This window comes from Pseudophryne corroboree, chromosome 1 (assembly GCF_028390025.1).
Source record: "Pseudophryne corroboree isolate aPseCor3 chromosome 1, aPseCor3.hap2, whole genome shotgun sequence".
In the NCBI taxonomy this organism is placed as follows: domain Eukaryota; kingdom Metazoa; phylum Chordata; class Amphibia; order Anura; family Myobatrachidae; genus Pseudophryne; species Pseudophryne corroboree.
In genome coordinates this window covers 1,196,265,880-1,196,291,257 of record NC_086444.1, presented here as the reverse complement: position 1 = coordinate 1,196,291,257, position 25,378 = coordinate 1,196,265,880, and the positions used below count along the sequence as shown (strand labels likewise).

General features: G+C 49.4%; 1 protein-coding gene across 6 annotated transcripts in view; it reads left to right on the top strand.

Annotated features, from left to right (window-relative positions):
- The window catches only part of CTNNA2 (catenin alpha 2), a 2,737,142-nt gene that overhangs the window by 824,923 nt on the left and 1,886,841 nt on the right, over positions 1-25,378 (top strand). For all 6 annotated transcript variants that reach the window (XM_063925313.1, XM_063925315.1, XM_063925316.1 and 3 more), the window contains one exon: positions 12,676-12,795. In XM_063925313.1, the coding sequence (XP_063781383.1) occupies positions 12,676-12,795 (120 nt within the window). The remainder of the gene's footprint in view (positions 1-12,675; positions 12,796-25,378) is intronic.

The window sequence follows — 25,378 nt, the reverse complement described above, 5'->3', positions numbered from 1 at the left end:
CCATCCCAGCAAAGTCTGAACAGTAAAGTGATTGCATGGACCTGGCCATTGGCCTGTGTAAGTGTAAGCTCCGTTCAGCAGAGAGGGATCAGTTTATAAAGTTTTGCAAAATTGTCACCTCTAAGCCACAGTACCCATAGTCAGATTAAGAAGGGGGGGGGGCATACGGCACCCCAGGTCCCCCCTTTGTCAGGGGGCCCCCCGGCCAGCGCACACTGACATCACTAGCTTTCCCTCTTAAGCAGCAGCAGAACCAGCAGCCAGAATGCAAGCAGGACAGTATGCAGTGCAGGCAGAGACACAGGAATATCATGTTTCATGAGCTACCGACAGAGGTTTCCGACCAGAGGAGAGATAGGAGGGTGGAGAAAGCTGTGAGTGACACGGGTATCCCAGCTTCTCCTCCTCCCCGCCTGGGTGTCTGAGTCCTGTGTAAACTGTTATGCAACTAAACCATTTGGGTCTAGAGATAGAGACACACACAGAGAGTCCTCCTGAGTACTGTCCCAGGGTGTAAGAAGTACAGAGGCTGCTGCTATTCTTGCATGTGATAAGATAAATAATGTTATTTTTCTATGTGTATTTTAAGGTTCACCACACACCCTGTACCCATTTTACATATGCCAGAGTTATGCACTAACATTATAGACACACATACTGAAACAAATACACAATAACAAATAATGGGCCTAATTCTGAGTTGATCGCAGCATCAAGTTTGTTAGCAATTGGGCAAAACCATGAGCACTGCAGGGGGGGCAGATGTAACATGTGCAGAGAGACTTAGATTTGGGTGGGGTGTGTTAAACGGAAATCTAAATTGCAGTGTAAAAATAAAGCAGCCAGTATTTACCCTGCACAGAAACAAAATAACCCACCCAAATCTAACTCTCTCTGCACATGTTATATCTGCCCCCCCTGCAGTGCACATGGTTTTGCCCAACTGCTAAAAAATTTCCTGCTGCGATCAACTTGGAATTACCCCCAATGACACTACCATACTGCGCTCGCCACAAGGTTTATGTCCAACCCTATGCCGACATGGGTGGTCATTCCGAGTTGATCGTTCGTTATTTTTTTTTTCGCAACGGAGTGATTAGTCGCTAATGTGCATGCGCAATGTCCGCACTGCGACTGCGCCAAGTAAATTTGCTATGCAGTTAGGAATGTTACTCACGGCATTACGAGGTTTTTTTCTTCGTTCTGGTGATCGTTGTGTGATTGACAGGAAGTGGGTGTTTCTGGGCGGAAACTGGACGTTTTATGGGAGTGTGTGAAAAAACGCTACCGTTTCTGGGAAAAACGCGGGAGTGGCTGGAGAAACGGAGGAGTGTCTGGGCGAACGCTGGGTGTGTTTGTGACGTCAAACCAGGAACGAAACTGACTGAACTGATCACAGTGGCAGAGTAAGTGTGGAGCTATTCAGAAACTGCTTAGAAATTTCTATTCGCAATTTTGAGAATCTTTCGTTCGCAATTTTGCTAAGCTAAGATTGACTCCCAGTAGGCGGCGGCTTAGCGTGTGCGATGCTGCTAAAAGCAGCTTGCGAGCGAACAACTCTGAATGAGGGCCTTGGATAGAAAAGATATGAGAAAGTCCAAAAACATGTAAAAAACAACAACCTGTGTCTAACTTTTTTGTTGTTGACCATTTTCAAGTCAAACTTTTGTCCCTGTCGACCTTTGTACTGTCGGCCTTTTGCCCCTGTCGGCCTAATGTCTGTCTAACATATGGTGTCTATCTATTGACTGTCTAACTAGACGCTGTCTATCTATCATCCGGATGACGCCCCTTTGTAATAAGGGAAAATGTTTCATCTGAAGCCGTCCTTACCCGTTACAGCTGAGAGCGGCGGGAGACCCAGAGAGGGGCAGGCGGTCAAATAAGAGTCCCATGTCTGTCACAGAAGATGAAAGCACGGACATTACATCTGGCTCAGAGGATCTTCAGAGAGAGGAGTCAGACTGGCGCTGTCTCTATAGAGATGGTATTTCTGTATGTATAGGAAGCTCTAGAACAATCCCTCAGTTTAGGGTCACAAAGGAAAGGAAACTCCTTGCCTTAATAAGACGGAAAATCAGATTATAGTGTAACAGTATCTGTGCACACTGGGCAATAAAGGTCGCACCAATACCGTCCGATGGCGTGCTTACAAGTCGCAGTGGCGATTCAGGTACACGCAGATAGGACTGTGTAGGCAATGTATGGGGGCATTACCACTGCACCAAAGGTGATAAGGCGTCTGCTTCTGCATGCAACAAATACTCAGCCGCTGGCTACACAGAATGTCACATAACTAATATACAGTATTTTGTTTAAAATGACAGAACTGGATCTTTATGTACAGTATAAAGCAATACAAACGTGTAGAACGTTTCTGGTGACAAAGACATATTGGGGGCCATTCCGAGTTGATCGCTAGCTGCCGTTGTTCGCTGCGTAGCGATCAGTGTAAAAAATGGCTAATCTGCGCATGCGTATGCACCGCAATGCGCACACGCGCGACGTACGGGTACAAAGTCCTTTGTGGTTTTGCACAGGTTCTAGCGACGTTTTCAGTCGCACTGCCGGATGCAAGAAGATTGAAAGGAAGGGGGCGTTTTCTGGGTGGCAACTGACCGTTTTCAGGGAGTGTTTGGAAAAATGCAGGCGTGCCAGGGAAAGCGCAGGCGTGGCTGGGCGAACGCTGGGCGGGTGTGTGACGTCAAAAGCCGTCCCTCCGTCGTTAGAGTCAACGCACACGAAGAGTAACTACAGGGCTGGTCTTGTTTTGCATAAAAAGATTTTGCAGGCGCTCTGCTGCACAAGCGTTCGCACTTCTGCAAAGCGAAAATACACTCCCTGGTGGGCGGCGACTATGCGTTTGTACGGCTGATAAAAGTAGCTAGCGAGCGATCAACTCAGAATGACCCCCATTATGCTGACAAATCCTTCCTTCATCATTGCCTGCCAGTGCTCTGCCCATGCTGGATAATGCTGTGGCCACACGGGGGCGCTGTTCTCTTTGGATCAATGTATGATATACAGTATACAATCATATACAGAACAATTGCCCTCATTCCGAATTGTTCGCTCGCTAGCTGCTTTTAGCAGCATTGCACACGCTAGGCCGCCGCCCTCTGGGAGTGTATCTTAGCTTAGCAGAAGTGCGAACGAAAGGTTAGCAGAACTGCTACTAAATAATTCCTTGCAGTTTCTGAGTAGCTCCGGACCTACTCCTTGATTGCGATCAGCTCGGTCCGTTTAGTTCCTGGTTTGACGTCACAAACACGCCCTGCGTTCGGCCAGCCACTCCCCCGTTTCTCCAGCCACTCCTGCGTTTTTACCTGGCACGCCTGCGTTTTTTAGCACACTCCCGGAAAACGCTCAGTTACCTCCCAGAAACGCCCCTTTCCTGTCAATCACTCACCGACAGCAGTGCGACTGAAAAGCGTTGCACGAACAACAGCAAAACTGCTAAGTTTTTAGTTAAATAACTAAGCACATGTGCCCTGCGTACCATGCGCATGCGCATTTAGCAGCAAATCGCAGCATAGCGAAAATCGGCAACTAGCGAACAACTCGGAATGACCACCAATGTTTGCTCTTAGCTGTAAGTAAACATGGCAGCTCCCACTCATCCTATACATGGTAATACAAAGAGCAACGGGATCTGTCAGAATAACATTCATATGAAAATAAATAAAGCAATACATCTAGTTGCCAGCACTTTCCTGTGTTTTCCATCTGCTGCTGAGCAGGTTACGCCAGATGCCAGGCGACCCTGGGGAACTGGCATCTCCATGATTACTAAAAGTCCTGTTAGTGTGTTGCTTGCACTTTGAATACTCTCTGGCAATGTTACCTTGTGAAGCCTCCAGAAGAGATGGTAAGAACGCATCTACACTGCAGGAGAGTGGGAACTGTACTGAAAAATAGGGACATTTCCCAGAATCAGAGCCGGCCATAGGCATAGGCAAACTAGGCAATTGCCTAGGGCATTTGATATGCCTAGGGGCATCAGCAGCTTCTGCTGATTAAAATGATATGCGGCATGCCTATATTCTGTGTGTAGCATTTCATATGCAGATACAGCCACAGTCACAGTATATAGGCATGCTGCATATCATTTTAATCAGCAGAAGCTGCTTGTGCATCCTAGCCACATAGCAATGCAAATAAGATGTATTTTAATTTTAAAAAAAGGTGCCTGACGTTAGCATTGAGGCAAGATATATGAGGACACATCTGTATCCAAGCAGAGGCAGAGGTCACAGTGTTAGTGGCAGTGTGAGTGCTGTGTGCATGTGAGTGGGTTGGTTGTGCAGTAGTGTTCAGAATATGTGTATGGAGCATTATGTGTGTCATGTAAAAATGCTTTAATAATGAGCAACATATGTGTAAAGGGACACAATGTGTGTCATTATGTGTATAAGGGCATTAATAATGTGCGGCATATGTGTAACAGGGTACTACTGTATGTGTGTCATTATGTGTATAGGGGCACTAATAATGTGCAGCAAATGTGTAGGGGGCACTAGGTGTGTCATTATGTGTAAAAGGGCATTAATAAAGGTTGTCATAATGTGTAAAACGCATTATGTTTATAAGGACATTAATGATGTGTCTCATATGTGTAAGGGGCATTACTGTGTGGAATTGTGTATAAATGCATTACTAATGTGTGGCATTATGTGTATAAGGTGCTCTACTATGTGGCATTGCGTATAGAAAGGGCACTACTGTGTCGTCTAATGTGAATAAAGAGCAATAGGGTGTGGTGTAATGTAAATAAGAAGATATTCAGTGTGATGTAATGTGAATAAGGGGCTCTACTGTGAGGAGTAACGTTTATAAGGTAAAGTGATACTACTGTGGGATGTAATATGAATTATGGACACTATCGCATGATCAAATGTGAATAAAGTTGCTGTGTGGTGCAATTTGAATTGGGGGTACTATTGAGTGGCCATGCCCCTTGCCAGCAAAAACACGCCCCTTTTTGGGCTGTGCACCAAATGAACTGTTCCTTTTTAAAATATAGGGGTACAAACACTAAAATAAGGACTGCTATGGGTGAGGGGTGATGGTGCTGGGAAAGAGGTGCAAGGTCAGAGGCGGAACCAGCGGTGGTGCTAGGGGGCACCAGCCAAATCTTGCCTAGGGCATCATATTGGTTAGGGCCGGCTCTGCCCAGAATAGAGCTTTAAAAACTGGGAAAGGTCCTGGAAATTAGGAGCAGTTTCTGGTAGTGATGTGCACCGGACATTTTTCGGGTTTTGTGTTTTGGTTTTGGATTCGGTTCCGCGGCCGTGTTTTGGATTCGGACGCGTTTTGGCAAAACCTCCCTGAAAATTTTTTGTCGGATTCGGGTGTGTTTTGGATTCGGGTGTTTTTTACAAAAAACCCTCAAAAACAGCTTAAATCATAGCATTTGGGGGTCATTTTGATCCCATAGTATTATTAACCTCAATAACCATAATTTCCACTCATTTTTTTCAGTCTATTGTGAACACCTCACACCTTACAATATTATTTTTAGTCCTAAAATTTGCACCGAGGTCGCTGGATGACTAAGCTAAGCGACCCAAGTGGCCGACACAAACACCTGGTCCATCTAGGAGTGGCACTGCAGTGTCAGACAGGATGGCACTTAAAAAAAATAGTCCCCAAACAGCACATGATGCAAAGAAAAATGAAAGAAAAAAGAGGTGCAAGATGGAATTGTCCTTGGGCCCTCCCACCCACCCTTATGTTGTATAAACAGGACATGCACACTTTAACAAACCCATCATTTCAGCGACAGGGTCTGCCACACAACTGTGACTGAAATGAATGGTTGGTTTGGGCCCCCACCAAAAAAGAAGCAATCAATCTCTCCTTGCACAAACTGGCTCTACAGAGGCAAGATGTCCACCTCCTCCTCATCCTCCAATTCCTCACCCCTTTCACTGTGTACATCCCCCTCCTCACAGATTATTAATTCGTCCCCACTGGAATCCACCATCTCAGGTCCCTGTGTACTTTCTGGAGGCAATTGCTGGTGAATGTCTCCACGGAGGAATTGATTATAATTAATTTTGATGAACATCATCTTCTCCACATTTTCTGGAAGTAAACTCGTACGCCGATTGCTGATAAGGTGAGCGGCTGCACTAAACACTCTTTCGGAGTACACACTGGAGGGGGGGCAACTTAGGTAAAATAAAGCCAGTTTGTGCAAGGGCCTCCAAATTGCCTCTTTTTCCTGCCAGTATACGTACGGACTGTCTGACGTGCCTACTTGGATGCGGTCACTCATATAATCCTCCACCATTCTTTCAATGGTGACAGAATCATATGCAGTGACAGTAGACGACATGTCAGTAATCGTTGGCAGGTCCTTCAGTCCGGACCAGATGTCAGCACTCGCTCCAGACTGCCCTGCATCACCGCCAGCGGGTGGGCTCGGAATTCTTAGTCTTTTCCTCGCAGCCCCAGTTGCGGGAGAATGTGAAGGAGGAGCTGTTGACGGGTCACGTTCCGCTTGACTTGACAATTTTCTCACCAGCAGGTCTTTGAACCTCTGCAGACTTGTGTCTGCCGGAAAGAGAGATACAACGTAGGTTTTAAATTTAGGATCGAGCACGGTGGCCAAAATGTAGTGCTCTGATTTCAACAGATTGACCACCCGTGAATCCTGGTTAAGCGAATTAAGGGCTCCATCCACAAGTCCCACATGCCTAGCGGAATCGCTCTGTTTTAGCTCCTCCTTCAATGTCTCCAGCTTCTTCTGCAAAAGCCTGATGAGGGGAATGACCTGACTCAGGCTGGCAGTGTCTGAACTGACTTCACGTGTGGCAAGTTCAAAGGGTTGCAGAACCTTGCACAACGTTGAAATCATTGGCCCTCATTCCGAGTTGTTCGCTCGCAAGGCGAATGTAGCAGAGTTACACACGCTAAGCCGCCGCCTACTGGGAGTGAATCTTAGCTTCTTAAAATTGCGACCGACGTACGCGCAATATTGCGATTACAAACGAGTTAGCAGTTTCAGAGTAGCTCCAGACTTACTCTGCCTGTGCGATCATTTCAGTGCTTGTCGTTCCTGGTTGTCGTCACAAACACACCCAGCGTTCGCCCAGGCACTCCCACCGTTTCCCCGGCCACTCCTGCGTTTTTTCCGGAAACGGTAGCGTTTTCAGCCACACGCCCCTGAAACGCCGTGTATCCGCCCAGTAACACCCATTTCCTGTCAATCACATTACGATCGCCGGAGCGAAGAAAAAGCCGTGAGTAAAAATACTTTCTTCATAGTAAAGTTACTTGGCGCAGTCGCAGTGCGAACATTGCGCATGCGTACTAAGCGGATTTTCACTGCGATGCGATGAAAAATACCGAGCGAACAACTCGGAATGAGGGCCATTCTCCACTGCGCTTGAGTCAGGTGCATTCCCCCTCCTTTGCCTATATCGTAGGCAGATGTATAGGCTTGAATGGCCTTTTGCTGCTCCTCCATCCTCTGAAGCATATAGAGGGTTAAATTCCACCTCGTTACCACCTCTTGCTTCAGATGATGGCAGGGCAGGTTCAGGACTGTTTGCTGGTGCTCCAGTCTTCGGCACGCGGTGGCTGAATGCCGAAAGTGGCCCGCAATTCTTCGGGCCACCGACAGCATCTCTTGCACGCCCCTGTAGTTTTTTAAATAATTCTGCACCACCAAATTCAATGTATGTGCAAAACATGGGACGTGCAAAAATTTGCCCAGATGTAATGCACGCACAATATTGCTGGGGTTGACCGATGTCACAAATCCCCAGGAGAGTCCAATTGGGGTAAGCCATTCTGTGATGATGTTCCTCAGTTTCCGTAAGAGGTTGTCAGCTGTGTGCCTCTTCTGGAAAGCGGTGATACAAAGCATAGCCTGCCTAGGAACGAGTTGGCGTTTGCGAGATGCTGCTACTGGTGCCGCCGCTGCTGTTCTTGCTGCGGGAGGCAATACATCTACCCAGTGGGCTGTCACAGTCATATAGTCATATAGTCCTGAGTCTGCCCTAGATGGTATTTGGTACCGGGGACACAGTACCTCAATCAAGTCTGTAGTTGCCTGTGAATTAACGGTGGATACCGGAAACACGTTTCTCACCGCCCAGGCTGCCAAGGCCTGATTTATCCGCTTTACAGCAGGATGACTGCTGTGATATTTCATCTTCCTCGCAAAAGACTGTTGGACAGTCAATTGCTTACTGGAAGTAGTACAAGTGGTCTTCCGACTTCCCCTCTGGGATGACGATCGACTCCCAGCAGCAACAACAGCAGCGCCAGCAGCAGTAGGCGTTACACTCAAGGATGCATCGGAGGAATCCCAGGCAGGAGAGGACTTGTCAGACTTGCCAGTGACATGGCCTGCAGGACTATTGGCTTTCCTGTGTAAGGAGGAAATTGACACTGAAGGAGTTGGTGGTGTGGTTTGCAGGAGCTTGGTTACAAGAGGAAGGGATTTAGTGGTCAGTGGACTGCTTCCGCTGTCATCCAAAGTTTTTGAACTTGTCAATGACTTCTGATGAATGCGCTCCAGGTGACGTATAAGGGAGGATGTTCCGAGGTGGTTAACGTCCTTACCCTTACTTATTACAGCTTGACAAAGGCAACACACGGCTTGACACCTGCTGTCCGCATTTATGTTAAAATAATTCCACACCGAAGAGGTGATTTTTTTTGTAATTTGACCAGGCATGTCAATGGCCATATTCCTCCCACAGACAACCGGTGTCTCCCCGGGTGCCTGACTTAAACACACCACCTCACCATCAGAATCCTCCTTGTCAATTTCCTCCTCAGCGCCAGCAACACCCATATCCTCATCCTGGTGTACTTCAACAGTGACATCTTCAATTTGACTATCAGGAACTGGACTGCGGGTGCTCCTTCCAGCACTTGCAGGGGGCGTGCAAACCGTCCAGTGTTGGGAAGGTCAGGCATCGCAGCCGACACAATTGGACTCTCCTTGGGGATTTGTGATTTTAGAAGAACGCACAGTTCTTTGCTGTGCTTTTGCCAGCTTAAGTCTTTTCATTTTTCTAGCGAGAGGATGAGTGCTTCCATCCTCATGTGAAGCTGAACCACTAGCCATGAACATAGGCCAGGGCCTCTGCCGTTCCTTGCCACTCCGTGTCGTAAATGGCATATTGGCAAGTTTACGCTTCTCCTCAGACGCTTTTAATTTTGATTTTTGGGTCATTTTACTGAACTTTTGTTTTTTGGATTTTACATGCTCTCTACTATGACATTGGGCATCGGCCTTGGCAGACGACGTTGATGGCATTTCATTGTCTCGGCCATGACTAGTGGCAGCAGCTTCAGCACGAGGTGGAAGTGGATCTTGATCTTTCCCTATTTACCCTCCACATTTTTGTTCTCCATTTTTTAATGTGTGAAATTATATGCCAGTATCAATAGCAATGGCCTACTATTATATATACTGCGCACAACTGAAATGCACCACAGGTATGGATGGATAGTATACTTGACAACACAGAGGTAGGTAGAGCAGTGGCCTACTGTACCGTACTGCTATATATTATATACTGGTGGTCAGCAAACTTGCAAAACTGAAATGCACCACAGGTATGGATGGATAGTATACTTGACGACACAGAGGTAGGTAGAGCAGTGGCCTTCTGTACCGTACTGCTATATATTATATACTGGTGGTCAGCAAAATTATGCACTGTACTCCTACTATATACTACAATGCAGCACAGATATGGAGCGTTTTTCAGGCAGAGAACGTATAATACTGGTGGTCACTGGTCACTGGTCAGCAAAACTCTGCACTGTACTCCTCCTATATACTGTAATACTGCTGGTCCCCAGTCCCCACAATAAAGCAGTGTGAGCACAGATATATGCAGCACACTGAGCACAGATATGGAGCGTTTTTCAGGCAGAGAACGTATAATACTGGTGGTCACTGGTCAGCAAAACTCTGCACTGTACTCCTGCTATATAATACTGGTGGTCCCCAGTCCCCACAATAAAGCAGTGTGAGCACAGATATATGCAGCACACTGAGCACAGATATGGAGCATTTTTCAGGCAGAGAACGTATAATACTGGTGGTCACTGGTCAGCAAAACTCTGCACTGTACTCCTCCTATATTCCCAGTCCCCACAATAAAGCAGTGAGCACAGATATTTGCAGCCCCTTGAACAAAACTGAGAGGACACCAGCCACGTCCTCTCACTATCATTTCCAATGCACGAGGAAAAACATGTACAGAGAGAGTTAGATCATACTTGCCTACTTTTGAAAAAGCATGTCAGGGAGATGTGAACGTAACACCTATCAGTGCGGACGTGTACTGCTACATCTGAGAGGCGTGTCGTGAAAATGACTTACATCCACATGTAAATGAGCCCCAAAGTTAGTAAGATCTACCTATTGAAGAAAGGACTCATATTTTGCAGGATTTTTTTCTGTATTGTGTTTTACAAGAGGTTCCATATACTGTAAGTGACCATAGGGATCATTGTGCCTTATAACCAATGCTAGGAATGGCACTAATCATCCCATTTGAATCATACTTACCGACATTGTATTTCTCCTCTCCGGGAGAAGCCCGGAGAGGAGACGCTGCAGGTGTCTTTGGGGGGCGGGGCCGGACGGTGACGTCACTAAGCCCCACCCCCGCACCGGGAAATGCCGCGATTCGCGGGTCCACGGGAAGGGGGCGGGGCTAAAATGACGCGATTTGCGTCATTTTAACCCCTTCTCCACCCGACGGACCCGGGAGGTTATCTCTCCATCCTGCTCGCATCACTAGGGTGCGAGCAGGATGCGGGAGACCTGCCCACTCTTCCGGGGGTGCAGGGGGCTACCCCAAAAAACGGGAGCCTCCCGCAGCTTCCGGGAGAGTAGGTAAGTATGATTTGAATGTATGTAGCTCTGATTTATTTTTACCCCAAGAATGTAACAGCTGCATAATGGGGGTAAGGTGCAATCAGGGAGATTGAGGGACTTTTCAGGGAGTGAGGGAGATTGCTGTTGTTTCAGGGAGTCTCCTGCAGAATGAGGGAGGGTAGGCAACTATGAGTTAGATTTGGGTGGGTTATACTGTTCCTGTGCAGGGTAATGAACCTCATTTCTGAGGGGCACCAGAGCGTTGGGGCTGATTCACATGCGGTCGCAATGCTGGCGCGGCAGCAGTTATTTTCAGTGACGGATCTGCGAGGCAAGCCATCGCAACATGCTCAGCAACGGCATGCTCCATTGCAACTGTGATGCAGATGCAAGGAACATCGACTGCCTGAGTGCCTTTGTGGCCTCGCAGGAGCTATGACAACATGTACAAGATCGTAGTCACATGCTGAGACACACCCCAAAAAGGGTCACGATGCACCTGTGTTTGTGCACACTTCCTGGTACCTCCCCCAAATGGCCTCTTCCTGTCAATCACTCTGCGACTGAATCCTCACTGTGAGCAGCATCACAAAGTTACCTTGGTAACTGGCAAGTATGATTACATTAGATGCCTGATCTTTGCTTTCTATGATGCCATTTTCTATCTATGATGCCATTTTCTAATCATATACCAAATAAAAGGTCTCGGTCTGTAGATTTCCAATATCAGCGTTGTATTTGGTTTCTGCGTTTTGGAGTTATGTGGCAAAACATCCGCTTGCCATTTACAATGCATAACATCACCATTGTGCTCTGGAAAATGTGACAGTTGGTGAACTCTCCTTGTGCACCTGCCGGTGACCTGGAACATGTGACCTGCTGGGTGGTCTGGAAACTGTGACAGTTATGTGCAGCCACACACTAAGAGAGTTTTTTGACTCCTAAGGGAGTGAAAAGGGATAAAATGTTCCGCCCAGCAAACCTTTGCCTGGTTGACACCAGGTACACCAGCTAGTGTTGTATTATTCACTTAAAAACTTAAATGTCATGGGGCCTAATTCAGACCTGATCGTAGATGTGCTAAATTTAGCACATCTACGATCAGTCACACAGACATGCGGGGGGACGCCCAGCACAGGGCTAGTCCGCCCCACATGTCAGGCTCGACTCCCCCGTACAAGTACAAAAGCATTTTGTACTTTAGGAATAACTCCCTGCCAGCGCAGCTCCTGCGCACTGGCAGGAGCTACTCGTCCCTGTGAGGGTCGCAGCGGCTGCATGTGATGTCACGCAGCCACGGCCCGCCCCCCCCAACGGTCCGGGCACGCCTGCGTTGACCGGACCGCGCCCTTAAACAGTGGGCAAACGCTGCTGGCCCACCCCAACTGAAGAGATAAAGCTACACTTAGACTTGACTGACATTTAATATTCCATGGCGCTGTAGGATGTACACTATAACATATATGTGGGGTTCTGTGTTGCTTTGTCATTCTGTGCGGTATTAGTAAATTCCACATTCCAGATCTCTAAAAAGCGATGAGTAATATGATGGTGCCATATAAATAAACATTACTAATATTCCTGGATATATGGTTTATAAATACAACTTGGATGAATAAGTTGTAGTTTGTCTGACGCACAACGCGTTTTACGTTTCTGCCTTGAAACTGTTAAAACGTCTACACTACATAACGCATCATCACTACACAGAATGAGTGAAGAAAGTTGACAAACTGCAACTTTTTAATTGTTTTTGATTTTTAATTGCACTGACGTGTCACTGATTCTTCTTTGCTGTTGTTGTTTGTATTGTACAGGTGGAGGAGGCTCTTGAGACCGTGAAAAACGCTACAAACGAGCAAGATCTGGCTCACCGTTTCAAAGAGTTTGGCAAAGAGATGGTCAAACTGAACTACGTGGCGGCACGAAGGCAACAGGTAACATAGGCAAAACTCTCTACCACACGGTGCTGATAAATGATACGCCCAGAGATTTGATATTGGGGGTGCCGTAGTTGGGGGCTCGTTGTACACACAGTACTGCAAATGCTCCCACACCCGCAGAAGAGGAAGCATCTGTAATGATGAACAATAGGAAAGATTTATATTTTATAAGATAATTCACTTTTAGATCTATTATGCCTAATTTATTAAACATCTTTAGGAGGCACCTTCTTATTTTGGAAACAAGCACAAAACAGGCAGCGATACGGGTGGTCATTCCGAGTTGATCGCTAGCTGCTGTTGTTCGCAGCGCAGCGATCAGGCTAAAAATTGGCAATTCTGCACATGCGTATGCACCGCAATGCGCACGCGCGACGTACGGGTACAAAGGCCTTTGTGGTTTTGCACAGGTTCTAGCGACGTTTTCATTCGCACTGGCGGCCGCAAGAAGATTGACAGGAAAGTGGCGTTTCTGGGTGTCAACTGACCGTTTTCAGGGAGTGCTTAGAAGAACGCAGGCGTGTCGGGAAAACGCAGGCGTGGCTGGGTGAACGCTGGGTGGGTGTGTGACGTCAAAAGCCAACCCTCCAACGTTAGAATCAATGCACACGAAGAGTAACTACAGGGCTGGTCTTGTTTTGCACAAAATGTTTTTGTAGGCGCTCGGCTGCCCATTCGTTCGCACTTCTGCTAAGCGAAAATACACTCCCCAGTGGGCGGCGACAATGCGTTTGCGCGGCTGCTAAAAACTGCTAGCGAGCGATCAACTCGGAATGACCCCCCACGGTCCGGCTGCATGGGCCTGTATTTAAAACACTTAAATACCGGCGCACAAAACACTTGAATTTCCCCCATAGAGGGGAGGAGCAGCCTTCGGCTGTTATTATTTAGGATTATTATATCTCCTTAATAATTTAAGTAGATACATTTTTAATAAATAAATGGATGTTGGGGACCGGGCGTTATTGATGAGTGTGATTGCCTGCAGCAGCCGAGTATAAGTGACAGGTGTGATTGCCACTGGCTGTGATATACTCTGATGGCGGTGACCGCTGGGGTAATGATACCAGATACCTGGTGTCGCTCTCTCCACCGCTCTCATTTCCTCTCACTTCACTCCTTTACCAACTTGACAAAGCTCCTTCTAGAAAACGACTATGAAGCAATTCTCATTGGTCAGGTAATAAATTAACATTGTCTAAACCTCAAATATGTCTCTGACGCTCTGCATATGTACCGGCCCCCGGCGCTGGAGATACCGTTTCGGTCTGATGCAGACTACACTTGATTGGACTACAAGCGTCAGAGATTCTCTCCGTAGGGGTTGTGTAATGACGGTCCTGTATACAATGTATATGGTATTGGGGAAATCAGCGTATTGCTGCCTTTTACACATTTAGCCCAAATAGCAGTATGTACAGATGTGTCCTCATACACTGAGCGTCTTTACGCCGTACAGTGAGAGACCCTCGGCGCGATAGAGATGCTCCAAGAGGTATTTTTCCTTGAATTTGGCATTTTAATCGCATCACAGATGCAGCAGATCCCCCGCTCACAGTGTACTACAGGTGCTGGGCTGCGGCTGTAACCGCACAGGAATTAGTATTACACACGTACAAAGTCACAGCACAACAGAACTTGGGGCCTAATTCAGACCTGCAGCAACATTTTTCTCTAATCGGCAAAACCATGTGCACTGCAGGTGGGGTGGATGTAACATGTGCAGAGAGAGTTAGATTTGGGTGGGGTGTGTTCAAACTGAAATCTACATTGCAGTGTAAAAATAAAGCAGCCAGTATTTACCCTGCACAGAAACAAAATAACCCACCCAAATCTAACTCTCTCTGCACATGTTATATCTGCCCCCACCTGCAGTGCACATGGTTTTGCCCATTAGAGAAATATTTTGCTGCTGCGATCAGGTCTGAATTAGGCCCTTGGTGTGACAGATAGCCGCGGCCACTGCATCAGAGACATCGTCACATAGTCGTCTGGGACCTGGTGCGCCAACAGGGGCTATTTTGCACGACTGGACACACCTTTACTGTATATCTAGTGTTTATAATGAGCGATGAACAGTATTACCAAGCCTTAGTCAGATTCAGCACAACCATGAGCAGACCTAAGGGCCCCATACACTTACGCAACATGTCCGTCTGACATGTCGCAGGCGATCATCCCCGGCAGCCTCCCGAGGGGCAGGATCGCCCAAGATACATCGGATGCTTTCCTTTTGCATACAATGTATCCTGGGCGATCCCAGCCATGCCTCCAGGTCGGACATGATTGAATGTGCAGCACATTCAATCTGGAGGATCCGATCCAATGCTCACAGGAACGCACATCGGATTGGATCGGAAACCCCTCCAATATGCCCGATTTCACCCGATATATCGGTCCGAATGCCCGAAATTGGATGAAATCGGGCATTATCGTCCTCGTGTATGGTGCCCTTTAGGGAGCTGTATAGGCTACACTCCTTAATGACATTATGCAGATTACCCACTACAACAGGAGCACTGGGGTAAATTTACTAAGCGCCAGTTTCTCAGGGCGTTTGATACCCCTGCACATCGCCGGGAAATTAAACCACCAAAGCACTGTATTTACTAACCAGCAGGTTTGATGGGTTTCTGAATCCCAGGATCCCGACAGTCAGAATCCCGACTGAACGGACACAGCGCCAAATAGGTTCACCATCCCGGCGTCAGAATCCTGACAGCTGGAATGCCGACTGAACTGACACCGCGCCGCATGAGAGGAAAGCCACGCGGGGGTGATGAGGTTAGGGTTAGGCTGTGGGGAGGGAGGGTTAGGTTTAGGCACACAGCAGGGAGGGTTAGGGTTAGGCTGCGGGGAGGGAGGGTTAGGGTTAGGCTGCGGGGAGAGTGGGTTAGGTTTAGGCACACAGCAGGGAGGGTTAGGGTTAGGCTGCGGGGAGGGAGGGTTAGGATTAGGCTGCGGGGAGGGAGGGTTAGGATTAGGCACACAGCAGGGAGGGTTAGGGTTAGGCTGCGGGGAGGGAGGGTTAGGGTTAGGCTGCGGGGAGAGTGGGTTAGGTTTAGGCACACAGCAGGGAGGGTTAGGGTTAGGCCGCGGGGAGGGAGGGTTAGGGTTAGGCTGCGGGGAGGGAGGGTTAGGTTTAGGCACACAGCAGGGAGGGTTAGAGTAAGGCTGCGGGGAGGGAGGGTTAGGTTTAGGCACACAGCAGGGAGGGTTAGGCTGTGGGGAGGGAGGGTTAGGGTTAGGCTGCGGGGAGGGAGGGTTAGGTTTAGGCACACAGCAGGAAGGGTTAGGGTTAGGCTGTGGGGAGGGAGTGTTAGGGTTTGGCTGCGGGGAGGGAGGGTTAGGTTTAGGCACACAGCAGGGAGGGTTAGGGTTAGGCTGCGGAAAGGGGGGGTTAGGTTTACGCACACAGCAGGGAGGGTTAGGTTTAGGCTGCGGGGAGGGAGAGTTAGGTTTAGGCACACAGCAGGGAGGGTTAGGCTGCGGGGAGGGAGGGTTAGGTTTAGGCACACAGCAGGGAGGGTTAGGGTTAGGCTGCGGGGAGGGAGGGTTAGGTTTAGGCACACAGCAGGGAGGGTTAGGGTTAGGCTGCGGGGAAGGAGGGTTAGGTTTAGGCACACAGCAGGGAGGGTTAGGGTTAGGCTGCGGGGAGGGAGGGTTAGGTTTAGGCACACAGCAAGGAGGGTTAGGATTAGGCTGCGGGGAGGGAGGGTTAGGATTAGGCACACAGCAGGGAGGGTTAGGGTTAGGCTGCGGGGAGGGAGGGTTAGGTATAGGCACACAGCAGTTAGGGTTAGGCTGCGGGGAGGGAGGGTTAGGTTTAGGCACAGAGCAGGGAGGGTTAGGGTTAGGCTGCGGGGAGGGAGGGTTAGGGTTTGGCTGCGGGGAGGGAGGGTTAGGTTTAGGCACACAGCAGAGAGGGTTAGGGTTAGGCTGCGGGGAGGGAGGGTTAGGGTTTGGCTGCGGGGAGGGAGGGTTAGGTTTAGGCACACAGCAGGGAGGGTTAGGCTGCGGGGAGGGAGGGTTAGGGTTAGGCACACAGCAGGGAGGGTTAGGGTTAGGCTGCGGGGAGGGAGGATTAGGGTTTGGCTGCGGGGAGGGAGGGTTAGGTTTAGGCACACAGCAGGGAGGGTTAGGGTTAGGCTGCAGGGAGGGAGGGTTAGGGTTTGGCTGCGGGGAGGGAGGGTTAGGTTTAGGCACACAGCAGGGAGGGTTAGGCTGCGGGGAGGGAGGGTTAGGGTTAGGCACACAGCAGGGAGGGTTAGGGTTAGGCTGCGGGGAGGGAGGGTTAGGGTTAGGCTGCGGAGAGGGAGGGTTAGGTTTAGGCACACAGCAGGGAGGGTTAGGGTTAGGCTGCGGGGAGGGAGGGTTAGGTTTAGGCACACAGCAGGGATGGTTAGGGTTAGGCTGCGGGGAGGGACGGTTAGGGTTAGGCTGTGGGGAGGGAGGGTTAGGTTTAGGCACACAGCAGGGAGGGTTAGGGTTAGGCTGCGGGGAGGGAGGGTTAGGATTAGGCACACAGCAGGGAGGGTTAGGGTTAGGCTGCGGGGAGGGAGGGTTAGGTTTAGGCACACAGCAGGGAGGGTTAGGGTTAGGCTGCGGGGAGGGAGGGTTAGGGTTTGGCTGCGGGGAGGGAGGGTTAGGTTTAGGCACACAGCAGAGAGGGTTAGGGTTAGGCTGCGGGGAGGGAGGGTTAGGGTTTGGCTGCGGGGAGGGAGGGTTAGGTTTAGGCACACAGCAGGGTGGGTTAGGCAGCGGGGAGGGAGGGTTAGGGTTAGGCACACAGCAGGGAGGGTTTGGGTTAGGCTGCGGGGAGGGAGGGTTAGGGTTTGGCTGCGGGGAGGGAGGGTTAGGTTTAGGCACACAGCAGGGAGGGTTAGGGTTAGGCTGCAGGGAGGGAGGGTTAGGGTTTGGCTGCGGGGAGGGAGGGTTAGGTTTAGGCACACAGCAGGGAGGGTTAGGCTGCGGGGAGGGAGGGTTAGGGTTAGGCTGCGGAGAGGGAGGGTTAGGTTTAGGCACACAGCAGGGAGGGTTAGGGTTAGGCTGCGGGGAGGGAGGGTTAGGTTTAGGCACACAGCAGGGAGGGTTAGGGTTAGGCTGCGGGGAGGGACGGTTAGGGTTAGGCTGTGGGGAGGGAGGGTTAGGTTTAGGCACACAGCAGGGAGGGTTAGGGTTAGGCTGCGGAAAGGGGGGGTTAGGTTTAGGCACACAGCAGGGAGGGTTAGGTTTAGGCTGCGGGGAGGGAGAGTTAGGTTTAGGCACACAGCAGGGAGGGTTAGGCTGCGGGGAGGGAGGGTTAGGTTCAGGCACACAGCAGGGAGGGTTAGGGTTAGGCTGCGGGGAGTGAGGATTAGGTTTAGGCACACAGCAGGGAGGGTTAGGGTTAGGCTGCGGGGAAGGAGGGTTAGGTTTAGGCACACAGCAGGGAGGGTTAGGGTTAGGCTGCGGGGAGGGAGGGTTAGGTTTAGGCACACAGCAGGAGGGTTAGGATTAGGCTGCGGGGAGGGAGGGTTAGGTTTAGGCACACAGCAGGGAGGGTTAGGATTAGGCTGCGGGGAGGGAGGGTTAGGATTAGGCACACAGCAGGGAGGGTTAGGGTTAGGCTGCGGGGAGGGAGGGTTAGGTTTAGGCACACAGCAGTTAGGGTTAGGCTGCGGGGAGGGAGGGTTAGGTTTAGGCACACAGCAGTTAGGGTTAGGCTGCGGGGAGGGAGGGTTAGGGTTTGGCTGCGGGGAGGGAGGGTTAGGTTTAGGCACACAGCAGGGAGGGTTAGGGTTAGGCTGCGGGGAGGGACGGTTAGGGTAAAGCTGTGGGGAGGGAGGGTTAGGTTTAGGCACACAGCAGGGAGGGTTAGGGTTAGGCTGCGGAAAGGGGGGGTTAGGTTTAGGCACAGAGCAGGGAGGGTTAGGTTTAGGCTGCGGGGAGGGAGAGTTAGGTTTAGGAACACAGCAGGGAGGGTTAGGCTGCGGGGAGGGAGGGTTAGGTTTAGGCACACAGCAGGGAGGGTTAGGATTAGGCTGCGGGGAGCAGAGCCGGATTAAGGGGGGTGCCAAGGGGGTCAGTACCCCGGGCCCCCCTGGCATAAGGGGCCCCCCAGCCGAAGCTGCTCTTCACTGCTCTGGTGCTGCTGTTCCCTCTGCCCTGTATCAGCCGCTGACCCGTGAGGAGTGGGGAGGGAGCCACATGAAACAGCCGCGAGCGGGACATCACACACCCGCTGGCAGCTCGGAATCCTCCCTCCCCAGCAGCCGGGAGTCTTCTCCTCCCTGCTGCAGCTTGGAGCCTTGACCCCGACTTCTCCTGTTGCCGTTGGCTGGCTTTGTGCTGTGCTGTGCTGTCACTGCTGTGCTGGAGAGGGGCGGGGGGGGGGGGGGGATGGGGGAGAGAGAGAGAGAGAGAGAATAGAGGGGTGGCCCAAATGTTTTTTGTTTTCAATGCCCGCTGTCCGGCCCTACGGCAGGCTTTTGGAGCTCCGCCCCCTTGTAGCTGTATACCGCGATTTGGGGGTCGGAGCAGAGGGGGAGGAGCTAATATGAGATAATTGTTATAGATTCACGTCATATTGGCTCCGCCCTCTCCCCGGCGACCCGCGAATCGCGGCATTTTTGCCGTGGGGGCGGGGCCTAATGGTGAACTGTGTCCCTGGCACCCTGCAATATCTCCTGGCTGTGGCATCCTCAGTCCTCACCCCTTTACTCAGGGCAGGCTTCCATGTAAGTGTGTGCACAGTTTGTGCTCTATATGTGTATACTGTATGTATGTGTATATGTTCTATTAGTGTATACAGTATGTATATGTGTATATTTTCTATGTGTGTGTATGTGTTTTATGTGTATGTTATGTATTTGTGTGTATGTGGGGGTATGAGTTCTATGTAACGTGCGTGTATATATATATATATATATATATAATTACAAATCGATTGGCCGGCAGTCCCTCTCCTTAATCAGCAGCCGCGGTGCTCTTTACACTGCCTTCACATAACCTCCAATAGTATGGCACTCAGCAGACTTCTTAATCACATATCACAAACGCCAGCTAGTTCAGCAACGTTTCGGGTTTTATTTACCCTTTTGTCATATATGTGCTGTTTGACAAAGGGTAAATAAAATAGAGATGAGCGCCTGAAATTTTTCGGGTTTTGTGTTTTGGTTTTGGGTTCGGTTCCGCGGCCGTGTTTTGGGTTCGAACGCGTTTTGGCAAAACCTCACCGAATTATTTTTGTCGGATTCGGGTGTGTTTTGGATTCGGGTGTTTTTTTCCCAAAACACTAAAAAACAGCTTAAATCATAGAATTTGGGGGTCATTTTGATCCCAAAGTATTATTAACCTCAAAAACCATAATTTACACTCATTTTCAGTCTATTCTGAATACCTCACACCTCACAATATTATTTTTAGTCCTAAAATTTGCACCGAGGTCGCTGTGTGAGTAAGATAAGCGACCCTAGTGGCCGACACAAACACCGGGCCCATCTAGGAGTGGCACTGCAGTGTCACGCAGGATGTCCCTTCCAAAAAACCCTCCCCAAACAGCACATGACGCAAAGAAAAAAAGAGGCGCAATGAGGTAGCTGTGTGAGTAAGATTAGCGACCCTAGTGGCCGACACAAACACCGGGCCCATCTAGGAGTGGCACTGCAGTGTCACGCAGGATGGCCCTTCCAAAAAACCCTCCCCAAACAGCACATGACGCAAAGAAAAAAAGAGGCGCAATGAGGTAGCTGACTGTGTGAGTAAGATTAGCGACCCTAGTGGCCGACACAAACACCGGGCACATCTAGGAGTGGCACTGCAGTGTCACGCAGGATGTCCCTTCCAAAAAACCCTCCCCAAACAGCACATGACGCAAAGAAAAAAAGAGGCGCAATGAGGTAGCTGTGTGAGTAAGATTAGCGACCCTAGTGGCCGACACAAACACCGGGCACATCTAGGAGTGGCACTGCAGTGTCACGCAGGATGTCCCTTCCAAAAAACCCTCCCCAAACAGCACATGACGCAAAGAAAAAAAGAGGCGCAATGAGGTAGCTGTGTGAGTAAGATTAGCGACCCTAGTGGCCGACACAAACACCGGGCCCATCTAGGAGTGGCACTGCAGTGTCACGCAGGATGTCCCTTCCAAAAAACCCTCCCCAATCAGCACATGATGCAAAGAAAAAGAAAAGAAAAAAGAGGTGCAAGATGGAATTATCCTTGGGCCCTCCCACCCACCCTTATGTTGTATAAACAAAACAGGACATGCACACTTTAACCAACCCATCATTTCAGTGACAGGGTCTGCCACACGACTGTGACTGATATGACGGGTTGGTTTGGACCCCCCCCAAAAAAGAAGCAATTAATCTCTCCTTGCACAAACTGGCTCTACAGAGGCAAGATGTCCACCTCATCTTCACCCTCCGATATATCACCGTGTACATCCCCCTCCTCACAGATTATCAATTCGTCCCCACTGGAATCCACCATCTCAGCTCCCTGTGTACTTTGTGGAGGCAATTGCTGCTGGTCAATGTCTCCGCGGAGGAATTGATTATAATTCATTTTAATGAACATCATCTTCTCCACATTTTCTGGATGTAACCTCGTACGCCGATTGCTGACAAGGTGAGCGGCGGCACTAAACACTCTTTCGGAGTACACACTTGTGGGAGGGCAACTTAGGTAGAATAAAGCCAGTTTGTGCAAGGGCCTCCAAATTGCCTCTTTTTCCTGCCAGTATAAGTACGGACTGTGTGACGTGCCTACTTGGATGCGGTCACTCATATAATCCTCCACCATTCTATCAATGTTGAGAGAATCATATGCAGTGACAGTAGACGACATGTCAGTAATCGTTGTCAGGTCCTTCAGTCCGGACCAGATGTCAGCATCAGCAGTCGCTCCAGACTGCCCTGCATCACCGCCAGCGGGTGGGCTCGGAATTCTGAGCCTTTTCCTCGCACCCCCAGTTGCGGGAGAATGTGAAGGAGGAGATGTTGACAGGTCGCGTTCCGCTTGACTTGACAATTTTGTCACCAGCAGGTCATTCAACCCCAGCAGACCTGTGTCTGCCGGAAAGAGAGATCCAAGGTAGGCTTTAAATCTAGGATCGAGCACGGTGGCCAAAATGTAGTGCTCTGATTTCAACAGATTGACCACCCGTGAATCCTTGTTAAGCGAATTAAGGGCTGCATCCACAAGTCCCACATGCCTAGCGGAATCGCTCCGTGTTAGCTCCTTCTTCAATGCCTCCAGCTTCTTCTGCAAAAGCCTGATGAGGGGAATGACCTGACTCAGGCTGGCAGTGTCTGAACTGACTTCACGTGTGGCAAGTTCAAAGGGCATCAGAACCTTGCACAACGTTGAAATCATTCTCCACTGCACTTGAGACAGGTGCATTCCATCTCCTATATCGTGCTCAATTGTATAGGCTTGAATGGCCTTTTGCTGCTCCTCCAACCTCTGAAGCATATAGAGGGTTGAATTCCACCTCGTTACCACTTCTTGCTTCAGATGATGGCAGGGCAGGTTCAGTAGTTTTTGGTGGTGCTCCAGTCTTCTGTACGTGGTGCCTGTACGCCGAAAGTGTCCCGCAATTTTTCTGGCCACCGACAGCATCTCTTGCACGCCCCTGTCGTTTTTTAAAAAATTCTGCACCACCAAATTCAAGGTATGTGCAAAACATGGGACGTGCTGGAATTTGCCCATATTTAATGCACACACAATATTGCTGGCGTTGTCCGATGCCACAAATCCACAGGAGAGTCCAATTGGGGTAAGCCATTCCGCGATGATCTTCCTCAGTTGCCGTAAGAGGTTTTCAGCTGTGTGCGTATTCTGGAAAGCGGTGATACAAAGCGTAGCCTGCCTAGGAAAGAGTTGGCGTTTGCGAGATGCTGCTACTGGTGCCGCCGCTGCTGTTCTTGCGGTGGGAGTCCATACATCTACCCAGTGGGCTGTCACAGTCATATAGTCCTGACCCTGCCCTGCTCCACTTGTCCACATGTCCGTGGTTAAGTGGACATTGGGTACAACTGCATTTTTTAGGACACTGGTGAGTCTTTTTCTGACGTCCGTGTACATTCTCGGTATCGCCTGCCTAGAGAAGTGGAACCTAGATGGTATTTGGTAACGGGGGCACACTGCCTCAATAAATTGTCTAGTTCCCTGTGAACTAACGGCGGATACCGGACGCACGTCTAACACCAACATAGTTGTCAAGGACTCAGTTATCCGCTTTGCAGTAGGATGACTGCTGTGATATTTCATCTTCCTCGCAAAGGACTGTTGAACAGTCAATTGCTTACTGGAAGTAGTACAAGTGGGCTTACGACTTCCCCTCTGGGATGACCATCGACTCCCAGCGGCAACAACAGCAGCGCCAGCAGCAGTAGGCGTTACACGCAAGGATGCATCGGAGGAATCCCAGGCAGGAGAGGACTCGTCAGACTTGCCAGTGACATGGCCTGCAGGACTATTGGCATTCCTGGGGAAGGAGGAAATTGACACTGAGGGAGTTGGTGGGGTGGTTTGCGTGAGCTTGGTTACAAGAGGAAGGGATTTACTGGTCAGTGGACTGCTTCCGCTGTCACCCAAAGTTTTTGAACTTGTCACTGACTTATTATGAATGCGCTGCAGGTGACGTATAAGGGAGGATGTTCCGAGGTGGTTAACGTCCTTACCCCTACTTATTACAGCTTGACAAAGGGAACACACGGCTTGACACCTGTTGTCCGCATTTCTGGTGAAATACCTCCACACCGAAGAGCTGATTTTTTTGGTATTTTCACCTGGCATGTCAACGGCCATATTCCTCCCACGGACAACAGGTGTCTCCCCGGGTGCCTGACTTAAACAAACCACCTCACCATCAGAATCCTCCTGGTCAATTTCCTCCCCAGCGCCAGCAACACCCATATCCTCCTCATCCTGGTGTACTTCAACACTGACATCTTCAATCTGACTATCAGGAACTGGACTGCGGGTGCTCCTTCCAGCACTTGCAGGGGGCGTGCAAATGGTGGAAGGCGCATGCTCTTCACGTCCAGTGTTGGGAAGGTCAGGCATCGCAACCGACACAATTGGACTCTCCTTGTGGATTTGGGATTTCAAAGAACGCACAGTTCTTTGCGGTGCTTTTGCCAGCTTGAGTCTTTTCAGTTTTCTAGCGAGAGGCTGAGTGCTTCCATCCTCATGTGAAGCTGAACCACTAGCCATGAACATAGGCCAGGGCCTCAGCCGTTCCTTGCCACTCCGTGTGGTAAATGGCATATTGGCAAGTTTACGCTTCTCCTCCGACAATTTTATTTTAGGTTTTGGAGTCCTTTTTTTTCTGATATTTGGTGTTTTGGATTTGACATGCTCTGTACTATGACATTGGGCATCGGCCTTGGCAGACGACGTTGCTGGCATTTCATCGTCTCGGCCATGACTAGTGGCAGCAGCTTCAGCACGAGGTGGAAGTGGATCTTGATCTTTCCCTAATTTTGGAACCTCAACTTTTTTGTTCTCCATATTTTATAGGCAGAACTAAAAGGCACCTCAGGTAAACAATGGAGATGGATGGATTGGATACTAGTATACAATTATGGACGGACTGCCACGGTTAGGTGGTATAAAAAAACCACGGTTAGGTGGTATATAATACAATTATGGATGGACGGACTGCCTGCCGAGTGCCGACACAGAGGTAGCCACAGCCGTGAACTACCGCACTGTACACTGGTTGATAAAGAGATAGTAGTATACTCGTAACAACTAGTATGACGACGGTATAAAGAATGAAAAAAAAACCACGGTTAGGTGGTATATATTATAATACAATTATGGTTGGACGGACTGCCTGCCGAGTGCCGACACAGAGGTAGCCACAGCCGTGAACTACCGCACTGTACACTGGTTGATAAAGAGATAGTAGTATACTCGTAACAACTAGTATGACGACGGTATAAAGAATGAAAAAAAAACCACGGTTAGGTGGTATATATTATAATACAATTATGGATGGACGGACTGCCTGCCGAGTGCCGACACAGAGGTAGCCACAGCCGTGAACTACCGCACTGTACACTGGTTGATAAAGAGATAGTAGTATACTCGTAACAACTAGTATGACGACGGTATAAAGAATGAAAAAAAAACCACGGTTAGGTGGTATATATTATAATACAATTATGGATGGACGGACTGCCTGCCGAGTGCCGACACAGAGGTAGCCACAGCCGTGAACTACCGCACTGTACACTGGTTGATAAAGAGATAGTAGTATACTCGTAACAACTAGTATGACGACGGTATAAAGAATGAAAAAAAAAACACGGTTAGGTGGTATATATTATAATACAATTATGGTTGGACGGACTGCCTGCCGAGTGCCGACACAGAGGTAGCCACAGCCGTGAACTACCGCACTGTACACTGGTTGATAAAGAGATAGTAGTATACTCGTAACAACTAGTATGACGACGGTATAAAGAATGAAAAAAAAACCACGGTTAGGTGGTATATATTATAATACAATTATGGATGGACGGACTGCCTGCCGAGTGCCGACACAGAGGTAGCCACAGCCGTGAACTACCGCACTGTACAC